We start from the raw sequence: 11,425 nt of genomic DNA, 5'->3' as shown, positions 1-11,425 counted from the left end.
CTCCTCCTCCTGGCATTGCGGGCAGCAGTGGACCTGCTGCCCTGCTCCTCCAGGGCCACGTTTCTAGCTGGCCGTGCCGCAGCATCCTCGCTGCCTGTGCGCTCTTACCGCTTCCACCAGGCTGCTGGCGCTGCCGTGGAGCTGCCGGCTGCTCCCTGCCGTGGGGCTGGGCACGGTCAGCGACACCGGCCGGGCTCTCCTGGGGCTGCCGCCGCTCTCCGGGTACCGGGAGCCGCAGTGCACGGACGGCAAGCTGCTGTTGAGCTTCTCCGAGGAGTCCGCCCCGTCGAGGCGCAGCGTTGGGATGCTCTGTTGCGGCCAGCCCCGGTTGCACGGCGTGGCCGGCGGCGTGGCGCACAGCCGGGAGAACGTGGTGGGGGAATGGCTTCGCTGGAGCAGGGGACTCAGGCCGGCCACTGCGAGTGCCTGCGGACACAGGAGGGACAGCGGGAGTGAGAGCGTGCAGGGCTGGAAAAAGGAGGTGCTGGAGAAACCATTCAACAAAGGCCTGGAGAGGCTCGAGGCTTGTGAAGCTGCCAGCTTCTTCTAGGGTTTGGATGTGTCGCCCTGATTTTTTAAGACTTTCTAACCCTTCTGATTGCATTCTTGTAGCAAACTTTCTCACACACTTTCTATAAACAACTTGTTTTTTTACATTCTTTTATGGAGGAGGAGAAATTTGATAGACTGTTAGTTTGTCCAGTGTCATTGGAGAGGTAGCACTTTCACCCTGCAATACACTGTCACCTTTAGAAATCCATAAATGTTAGAGTCAGAAAATAAACTTCCCTTTTCTACCTGGAAAAAAGACTTAAAAAAATAAATCCATCAGAAGGCTAAAAAAATCCAAGAAAAAAAAAAACAAAACAAAAGCTCATGACTCTCAGAAAGTCTGAGCCAGCTGACTGTGATTGGCCATTCATTAAAAACAACCAACGTGCACCAATCACAGGTACACCTGTTACATTCCACAACAACAAATAGTTATTGTTTACATTTCTTTCCTGAAACTCCTCAACTAAAATAAGAGAAAAATCCTAGCAAAGGATTTTTCATAAAATATCATGACTACACTGATGTGTGCTGCAAACTCATTTTGCAAGCTTTCCTTTAAATGGTGCACCCTGTGCTAGTGCCAAGCACTGGAATGGAAATTTTCAGAACCACAGTTCCTTAGCCTGGGAGCTACGGCACTGCCAGGAGGGATGCAGCCCCATTCCCTTGGCACTGCCAGGAGGATGCAGCCCCATTCCCTTGGCACTGCCAGGAGGATGCAGCCCCATTCCCATGGCACTGCCAGGAGGATGCAGCCCCATTCCCATGGCACTGCCAGGAGGATGCAGCCCCATTGCCACGGCACTGCCAGGAGGATGCAGCCCCATTCCCCATGGCACTGCCAACCACTGACACCACACACAGCACAGGATTTTATTGCCAGTTGCTGTTTTAAGTGTCTACTGAGGAACCTGAACCAGGTATGAATTTTAGATGTGTGTGCAGTTGGCAATAACTTGAAATCCACCACTGGATTTTAAGGCATCTGCTGTTGGTGGGAGGATCAAAATCTTATGATTATGCTTTCAGCCATCCAGTCCTTCCTGTAACCATACACACAACCTCTGAGTCATTCAGCCTGCTCTTAAAACGAATTCCTCAAGAGGCCTCTTGTTGCACGGGGCTGATCTGATGCCTTATTGATGGTGACTGTTTCCTTGCTCTATAAGCAAGACTGTCAGAGTCATGAGCTCATCTCACAGAGCTCATGGCTGAGCAATGAAATAAATGCATAGAAACTACAAAAGGGTGTGGATTGTGTTGTGTTCATGCTGGGACAAGGCCCTGTGTTCAGCCTAAGCTAGCTGTGCAGAAAGGCACTGGCAAGCTTCCCTGCTCTTCAATGCCTGCCTGAAAACACTGCCTCAAAGACATGACTTACACAAGAGTTAAACTTGCCCTTTGGTGATGCTCCTTCCCTCCACTGACCACAGTGGGACTGAACTGATTTAAACTAGACAGCTCACTTAAAGCTATCTAATGTTCAGTGAAGCTCAGTCCATCTGCCACTGAAATCCTTGGGAACTGATTATTATGTTTTGCTGATGACTTCAGTGTCAGAAAAAAAGAATTTTTCATTCTGAAAAAAGAATTCTTAGTCACCTGCAAGTGCACCAAGGTTTTCTCAGTAATTAGATGTCAGAATTCTATCAAATTTCAATGAGGAAGAAAGCCCTTAACACTTCTGAATAAGTCATACCCTGCAGGCTACGATGGCCTCAGCACATCCCTTAAACATCAGGACTTCAAGGAGAGACCTGGATCTGTCAGGCAGGACAACAGAACCAATTTCCCAGCCTGCTGGCAGAAACTTACACAAAATGTTTTATCAAAAATGTAAGGTTCTGAGGAAGCTGAAGGAAGCTGGGTAGGATTGCTTTGAGCTTCAGCTGAACACATTTACATATCATGATGTCCAGGTATTCCATGAGAACCCCTCTTCAAGCCTTCACAGCAACACAATCCATTAGGTTTGGCAGAGGCAAATTTCCACTCTGTGGTCTTATTTTAGGCACTGTTGTTGGTTAACATTTTTGTAAACAGGACCATTGCTGAGTGTTGTCAGCTGGCAGCCAGATGCCTCTTTCAGGGTAGCCCTTCAGTCTGGCTGAGTGACACTTGTGTGGGCAGAGTCCCATCCCTCCAGGTTTTGGGCTGCATGGTGGCATGGGGAAGGGTGAAGAGGTTTGGAGGGAGGTGATTCTGGCAGCTGTGTGGGCTGGGAGGGCTGGAAGGCCTGTGTTCCCTCTGCCTGGCCTGCCTGGGGAAGGCAGGAAGTCTCAGGAGAGCTGTTGATGCTGTGGTGAACATGGGAATCTGTTTCCTGACCAACCCTCCCTGCTCCAACACGTTTTCTGGTTGTCCCTGCCACAGCTGTAACTATCTGCAGATCACTGCTTTCTGGAGCTCAAGAATTAAAGGATAACCCTCTGGAAGTGGAGGTGAGAAAAGCCAGGGAGCCTGAAGTCCACCCCTCTCTCACTCCTCTGACTTCTCTCTCCTCCCATTCTTGCTTGTGGCAGCCTAAAGAAGCAGCAAGGCCATTCTACCCTGCCTGGGAGGACTGCAGAGAGCAGGATGCTACACCTGCAAGGCTGGCACTGCCATCTGCACCTGTTTCTTTTATGGGTGACAAAAAATGGCATTGTCAAAGCAGAAGACACAGCTCTTTTTGGAGCCTGACAGCTGGCTAATCATCCAGGCACGTGTTTAGGCATACATTTGCTAGGCTGCTGAACACAGTTACAAAGGGCTGAAGAAGCTGATTGATGACATGTAATCAGTTTGTGTTTTAAAATGGTTAATTACACTTACTGGTTACCTTTAATTAATATTAGACTGTGCACACTTTATTCATGTGCATACTGCCATCAAAGCCAGTGTAATTGCACTGCAGCATGCAATTTGGGTAGTTATTTTCATCTTTTTGCTAGTATTTTATTTTATTCATTCATGAGCATCAGACAATGATAACTGTGGCTGACTCCAAGGGACATATTCCTGTAGCATTCTGGGAATGACAAAAATCCTGATTGCTAAAACCTGGGCCTTTGGTGTGGGTGAGAATCTATCCCAAATGGTTTTTGAAGAGTGGGCTGGGATGCTCTGGGGGGCACTGCAGGTGGCAGAGGCCACGTCTGGTTATTAACACTCACCTGATGATGGACCAGATGCAGAGGCAGGACTGTCTTCTGTGAGACATCCACACCCTGGTTTTTCTGTCTTTTCAAACACTCTAAGTGAAAAGATGCTCTTCGACCTGAAACAGCAACACACACAACGTTTCCATCACTCATAACACACTACAGGAAATCTGTTTCCAGTTTCTTTCAGCGCAGTCCCACTGGACATACAGCAAAAACACATGTGCTTTAGGCTCTTCCCCTCAACACCGTGCCTTTCCAAAGAAAATGTATTTACAGAAAGCACTTGGGCATCACAAACCAACCAACTCCACCTCCCAAGCAAGCTGCAAGGTGGGATTGCTGCAAAGTGGGATTCTGAACCCTTTTTTTCCTTTAAAACACGTGCAGCTGATCTCCCTCCCAGGCAGTGGCAGTGCTCTCAGACCTCTGTGGCTGAGGCAGAGCCCTCAGCAGGATGTGGCAGCTGAGACTCTGCTGCTGGGCAGGCAGCGACATTGTGCTGCTCAGGTGACACTGGCACCCTGCTTGCATGTGATCTGTGTCCCTCAGCTGCCAGACACACCACACTCTGAGGGACTGTGTCTATAGCAAGGTCAAGTGCAACTGAATCCATCAATGGGGAATTTACTGGTGAATGGAAGGTGACTTAGACAGAAATGAAGCATTTTTGGAATTTGGAAGGGAAGAGAGAAAAAAACATTTTAGAGGGAACTGCTGAAACAGTCACAGTTGTTTACTCGCTATAAAAACTTTAACAATATATTATATAATATATAATTAAAGTATTATATATTTTTAATATATTTAATATAATTATATTGAACTTTACTTCTCTAAATATGCTCCCAACGAGGAATTTAAAACTACTGAAAAGTATGTTTATGATCAAGTGCTTTACTTCTGAAAATGGCAAATAAATCCAGTACTAAAGATTCGATACATGGCACATTAAAATAGTTTGTGGTCTTCTTCATTTTGTTGACATTCTTCTAAAGAAGGGAAGAAAATTAGATTTTTAAAAATAGTAAATATCTATAATATTGGATTGCTGAGAAAAAGCCCTCTCAGGGTTGGAGAAAATATATTATAACCCAGAGAATGAATGTTACAATGCAGGTTAAAAGTATTTCCTCTTTCTTGAGAAAAAAACCCAACTACTAAAATGAGTATGACATCAGTATATAAATATTTACTAGAATGTAGTTAGTGAAGCATTGTATCAAGGGCTGACTGCCTTACAGATCGACATAGAAGTTGTCATTACCTAATATTTGAAGATTTGAAATAAAGTAAATGTTGTTAGAACAGTGAGCCATCCTGAAGGATTTCAGTGAAGACTCAGTAGCCTCACTTTAAACATGACACTACCTAGTCTGTCACTGTTATTCTGTAAAATGTATTTTATACACATGATTCTTTTTAGTTTCTCCCTTCAATGCCCTTTTTCACCACACCAATACTCAGAAAAAGGCTGAAAAATGCTATACCTAAGAGTTCATTTTGTCACAGACTCTTGATAATTTCATAAAACCTTGTGATTCATGGGTTTCCTTTCCCAGTGAAGCACTTGAAAATCTCCAGGTACAATTAGAGCAGAAGGCAAATGCATGTTGTATTAACTTAATCTGGCATTCAGTGTGCTCCTGGCAGCAGACAAAGGAGACAATCTCTCATTTCTCCTTGCTGAATACACACAGAGCAGAACACTGTAGGCTCAAGGCTCACCTATTTGGTGACTCCCTGGTGATTGTTTGGAGAGCCTACAGCTCTCAAATAAACTGCCTTAATTCACAGGCAGGCTTGATCAAACAGATCACAGGGACTGTCCAAACAGCCACAGCTTCATCTGCTGACTGGCTGTGAAGCCAGCAGAGCCCTGTGCCTGGTCAGGACTGTCTGCACACCCTGGGACTCCTGGTCTCGTGAGCTGAATTCAGCAAACAGCAACACCCGTGCCCACACAGGCTGGGATTCCTTCAGGGAGGTGTGGGAACTCCACCAAGGGGGAGGAATCAGAGCCCAGCCCTGCTGAGAGTTACCTAGAGCTGAGGAGCACAAAAACCCCTTCTTCGGAGAGTGCCGGCTGTCCTCTCCTTTGCTGTGTTCTGGTGGAGTGAGTTGTCTGTTTTCATCATCTTGGTATGCAAGCCTGGGGAGGAGAGCAGAGGGATTCAGAAAAGCAGCTGATGCTGGGCAGAAAAAGCCCTCTTCCAGCAAGGAAGCCAGGAAGGTCATGCTAGCAAAGGGATGCAAGAGCAAGCCAGCTTCAAACTATTACTGTTCCAGAACAGCAACAAGAGACCATGAGACAGAGAACTCTAAAGATGAGCTCTGGGAACATCAGGAGGTAGAAGTGAATGTGGGGGGCAGCCCTGAAGATATCTCATTCAGAGAAAGAAAATTCTAGGTGAAAAATAACATTTTCAATGTTACTTCTAGGGCTGAACTGGAAATATTTTCTCATATTTGAGTTGTCTAAAATTTTCTGACCTTCTCCCATAAATTGAAATTTCTGTAGAAAAATGTCACCTCTTCCCACCTCTCCCCCTTAATTAAAGAACCACCCAAACACCTTGACTAAAGCTGCAAAGCTCACATTTCGGTAGAGAGCAGACTTGGTTCACTACAGTACTCAATGTCTTCATTCAAATTTTCATCATAAGTCTCATCCTGAGACACTTCCTCTTGGCAAACAATTGCCAGCTGGCTGTCTCTGGAACTGGAGCTAATGAGCAAAAAAGACAAGTCAAGATATGGAGATGGTAAAGACAACCTGTTACAAAGACAAGAATGACAGGCTCCATCTGTCCCAGTTTATTATAATGCTGAAGAGCCTTCATAGGAAAATCAATGACTGAACAGAGCTACAGAGTTCACAAATACAAGGCAACAATCTTTGTCTGTGTCCTTTTTCACAGGATCAGTTTCTTAAACTGTGAATTTATTTTGTCCTTTGTGAATGTGCACATCACACTGATCATTTCCAGTGATACACCTCACTGAACTCACAGTGAAATCTGAGATGGGCTCTCAGGAATAAGCTTTTTCCCTGGTTGCAAAAGACTTGGTTATGGATTTTGGAGAAGCCTCCTGGACACACACAGTAACCTCCTCATCTCTGTGATGTGTGGCCTTTGCCTCCCAAATCCCTCAGTCTGCACCAGCTCTGCCCTCTGCCTCCTGCTCACATTCTCATCCTTGCTGGCTTTTCCACCTTTTATCCTTGTTTTTAACTGCAGAGTGCTTCTACTGAATTCAGTAGGATCTGTTCAAAGCCTTAGGTGTGCCAACCCTTAACTCCCTGCTTGCCTCCTCTCTGTCCCCCTGTTGCATATTTTGGCACTCGTGTTTCGCTTCATTTGGACTTTGCTTTGTCTGAGGAGTAAAGTAAAATCTGGAGGTAGCTTGAATCCTTGAGGTATGGACATGGAGGCAGTGGAAACAATTCCAGTTTCTTACTAGCATTTGCAGAAGAGATCAGGGTGGCTTTTTTTTTTGTTTCATATTTTAGGGACTGGAGGGGCACCATTATCTTGTCATGTGGTTAAAGCAAAAACCATTGGGAGAGATGTGGGTATGCATTGTGTAAAAGAGCCTGTAGGACAGTGCTGCAGTGACCCTCCTCTGAAATGGGAAATGAGTAAAACTGCTAAGGTGCAGAGGGGGAAAAAAATCAGTACCTGGCATCTCCTCCTGTTCAACTGTCTGTGTTTAGCCAAAACCATACGGAATTTTTGCATGAACATGCCAGGGTGTATTTCACTATGCTGTGATCAGAGAATGTGTAGATGTGTGAGCCCAGCTAGAATCTCTAAAAAACACCAAATCTAGAAAACAGCCAGAACATGGACCGCTACTTGCCCTGAGCAGGGAGTATTTTCTGGAGCTATCATGGTGATCAGTATCTCTATTTCAGCCCTACTGACACCAACAAGGAGAGGTCATATTCAGCATTAATGGGAATTGGGAGTTTGAACAGGATGAGGACAGTGGGTCTTACAGCCAGGCAGCATTAGAGGGGTATGGAGAACACGTACCGTCCCAGTGTCTCGTAGTAATGTGTCCTAATTCAAGGAACGTGCCCAGGGAAGCAAGGAGAGAAAAAACACCCTGTTAGCAGTGTCACAGCAGCACGAGTTCAGCAGGGAGGAGGGCAGATGGGAACACATGTTGTGCAACTCCCCGTGGGCTCCCTCAGGAAGGCATGAAATAGAAAAATCACGGGACTCCTCACTTGGGCAATTCTGCACCCACTGAAGTTCCTCTGCCTTATTGTCCTATTCTGTCCTTTCTGGGGCCAGCATTTGGCCACCTTTTCACACTGTTCACTCTCTGCACTGAAAAAAAAAGATCCATCTCTTTCCTGCTGTTTCTGAAAGTATTAAAAGAAATCCCCCACTGAGAAAAATTATATTCCTTTTGTGTTAGTCATCTGTGTGTAGAGAGAATGAAAACTGTCCAGAGAAGGGGATTTTCTTCACTTTGTTTCCGAAAATCTTGCCTCCCTTCTCCCAGAATGTCTTTGGTGACCTCTGTAGGGATGTGACCTACTGAATGAAAACCCACTGACTTCAACAAAGCTCCCTATTGGGCGATTAAGACATGAAGAGCAGTCTCCTTCAGTTACCAGCTGATAAAACACCTCCCTGCAGTGAAGGAGGGATAAATAAGGTTCCCTTTGGATCTTACAAAGGTTTCTTCCTGACAGAGCCCAAAGAAGTCCAGTGTGTTGGTCAGTAAGAGTGCTGGTGCTTTGCAGTGGCCAATTGGTGCATATCTGTGGGCTTTGGCACAAGTGGAGAACCAGAAGGCTCAATCCAGGCTGGGCAATGTCTGGGAGTGACTTTGGCTCGGCAGCAGTGCTCTGGTGTTTGCATGCACCTTCCAACACCTGCTCCCTTGGCTCCCTCTCTGCTGGGACACTTACCTTTTGGATGGGAGCTTCCAGGGAGCCTCCTGCACACATATGGTGGGTGACAAGGGGGTCCCATGGCCCTCCACCGTGCTGACAGTGCTGGGGTAGCTGGGTGGGCTGGGGAAGCGACACAGGGCAGTGTTGTTGGCATTGTTGATGTTGGCATTGGAGCCTGAAGATGAGTAGCTGCTGGGAGTGAAGGTGGAGTCCACCAGCTTCTCGTGAGATGGAGACTCGGTGTCGCCGTGGTTGTTGCCAGACTTGTTGATGTGCAAAGGTCTCTGGGTGGTGAATGTCTGGGGGAACCCACTCCTGCCGTCACTTTGGTAATAGCTCACATGGTTTCCAAACAAGCCTCCAGCTCTCTGTCAGAGAAACAGAAAGGATTTTTCCTTTGTGAGTGAGCAAGGGCCCTGGTGTTCACCTTCTTAGACTGTTCTTGAGTGGAAAAAAAAGTGATGACCAAAGTGTGCATGATGACACTGGTGCTCTCTCTTCCAGAAAGCAGTGTGAGGACTTCTCTGTCACACAGACTAGCTACACACAGGCTGGGATTTCAGAGGGTTGGCAGGTGTATGTCTCTACACCTCCCACCAGACCAGGGAGTCCAGGATGGGGTATGGATGCAAGAACCAGGGAGCTGCTGTCTGGTTTTCCCAGTGCAGTTACAAAAGTACATTTAGGTATGAGGGGGAATTTGAGAAGAGCACTAGAAACTATTAAGCACATGGAGGAAGAAATGAAGAGAAATTTAATAAGCCAGTTATGTGCTGTTTAGATGGGTAATGAAAGGACTGATAGCATCTTTTTTTGTAAAGAAAGGAGAAAAATGCCAAAGGAGAGGAAAAGTTACTAAAGAAAACAATTATAAGAAATAGGAATGAAATAAGAAAGAAATGTTTTAGCTAAGTTTCTCAGAAAATTTTCACTTTCCATAGGAGCTCTATTGGGTCCCTGTGTACTTTTTGGAAGGATGCTTCCAGTGCCACTGAAAGGAGTGAACAAAACACTAAAGTGTGCCTGGCTGCTGCTCTGCAGATTGCAAAATGACTGCACTGATCTGTTCTTTAATTTTGGTTTCATGAGGGAATCTTCCAGTGAGAAACTTCCCTTGAGAGAAAGAGAAAAGGAATTGGAATAAAACTGTGCAAACACCTTAGGACCTTTCACTTAGGACCTAGGTCCACCACTGTTTTCTGGTAAGATCTACCAAACAAGGAGAGCCCAGCTGAAATGCAGAATGAACAAAGGAAAATATAGCACTCTGAGCTCAGCCTCACCTCGCAAACCTGTTCAGAACCTACCCGGAAGATATCATCTTCAGAGGCAGCAGAAACAGCTTCTTTCATGGCCTTGTCCAGCTCCTCTTCAGCTGTCAGGTCTCCAGAAATGGCTCGTCGGATCTCGGGCCCGATGTCGTGGAGTGTGCGCAGACCAGCCTGCAAAACAGCAAACTGTAGAGCTTCATATCTCCGAGTGGGCACGGGAGAGACACCAGCACTGCCATTTCCTCCTAAACACTGTGGGGCCCCTTGGGCTAACATAGCACCCCCAGCTCCTAGGGAAACACCAGCAAAGCCTGTTCTGTCATCTCCGCCTCAAGGAGAGAAACTCTTGGCAATACAAGCCAAGGAATGTTTGTTGCTGGTCCTTGGCTTCATCACAGCAGGACATAGACATAAATCCACAGGCTTGACTAAACAGCTCTGCGTGCTTTCAGCTCTGGGTTTTCAGATCTACAACCAGAACTTCTAGAGCAGATGCAGTTCCAGCTGAACCGTGTATTCTGGTGCCTCAGAAAATCTCTTATTTTTAATCAGCAGCTTAAATAAGGATTTAATAACTAAGCTTCTGGCGTTTGGACCTGCTAAGTCCTCAGACCCCTCACTGTCTGGAGTCTGTTCCAGAGTCCATCCAGGGTGGTAAACTGTGGGTGTACTGAGGCCTTGCTCTGTGTTTGTGCCCACATCACAGCACTTTGCAGCTTGCTGAAACTCCAGAGCCGCCCTTTTTTCTCAAAGTATCCTCAAGGGACATAAATAGTACTGCTTGTACATTCAACAGGGTTTTCTTTTTCTGTCACACAGCCTGGTAATCTGCTGAGTGAACAAGTATCACAGTGGGGAACAAATCCCAGTCCTTACAGTCCTTACTGTCCACTGGATGGCTTTGGCATCCAGGGATGCTTTTTGCTTTTTAAGTGATTTTGTCTCCTGGCAACATGCACTCAAAAGGGGTCAAATGTATGTGGGAGTAAGCAAATGTCTGTAGGACACTTCATACCAGTTCAAAGTATCCCAAATTTCAAATATTACTGGCAGATTGATAAATTGTGATTATGGAGCTATACAGGTATTTATCCAAAAGGATTGGTATGATAATTCAAAGGGTGTACAAACTCCTTTCCAGTAGGGATAGCCCATTGCAACCCCCAGAGTGGCTGAAGAGGGACGTGGGGCCAGCTGTCTCTAGTGTACCACCCCTGTGCGCTCGGGCCCGCTTGTCACCTGTAAGGAGAGCGCGTTGCGCTGGGAGGGCTTCCCCACCAGCCCCTGCTCTTTGCGCTTCTTGAACTTCCGGAAATACTCCTGGATCAAGAAAGTGGCGTAGAACTTCCCCACGGTCACCTCGTCATCTGCAAAGGGGAGGGGGAAAAATAAACTCAATAAGCAGCTGATTTGTTGGCGTATTTGCTTCCCCACCAGCCCCTGCTCTTTACGCTTCTGGAACTTCCCGAAATACACCTGGATCAAGAAGGTGGTGTAGAACTTCCCCACAGTCACCTTGTCATCTGCAAAGGTGGGGGGTG

At 46.4% G+C, this 11,425-nt stretch overlaps 1 protein-coding gene across 9 annotated transcripts in view; it reads right to left on the bottom strand.

Annotated features, from left to right (window-relative positions):
• CACNA1C (calcium voltage-gated channel subunit alpha1 C) overlaps window positions 1-11,425 on the bottom strand; it is a 453,063-nt gene that overhangs the window by 7,341 nt on the left and 434,297 nt on the right. For 6 of the 9 annotated variants that reach the window (XM_064421282.1, XM_064421281.1, XM_064421284.1 and 3 more), the window contains 8 exons: window positions 11,124-11,251; window positions 9,921-10,055; window positions 8,629-8,981; window positions 7,739-7,765; window positions 6,298-6,426; window positions 5,741-5,850; window positions 3,711-3,814; window positions 109-426 (listed from right to left, as the gene is read on the bottom strand). In XM_064421282.1, the coding sequence (XP_064277352.1) occupies window positions 109-426; window positions 3,711-3,814; window positions 5,741-5,850; window positions 6,298-6,426; window positions 7,739-7,765; window positions 8,629-8,981; window positions 9,921-10,055; window positions 11,124-11,251 (1,304 nt within the window). Of the gene's footprint in view, window positions 1-108; window positions 427-3,710; window positions 3,815-5,740; window positions 5,851-6,297; window positions 6,427-7,738; window positions 7,766-8,628; window positions 8,982-9,920; window positions 10,071-11,123; window positions 11,252-11,425 lie in introns of all 9 variants that reach the window. The other 3 variants (XM_064421276.1, XM_064421277.1, XM_064421278.1) reach the window with 1 other exon arrangement.

This window comes from Passer domesticus, chromosome 5 (genome assembly GCF_036417665.1).
Source record: "Passer domesticus isolate bPasDom1 chromosome 5, bPasDom1.hap1, whole genome shotgun sequence".
NCBI lineage: Eukaryota > Metazoa > Chordata > Aves > Passeriformes > Passeridae > Passer > Passer domesticus.
Note: the sequence above shows the minus strand (reverse complement) of the source record. Positions and strands in the feature narration are given on the sequence as shown.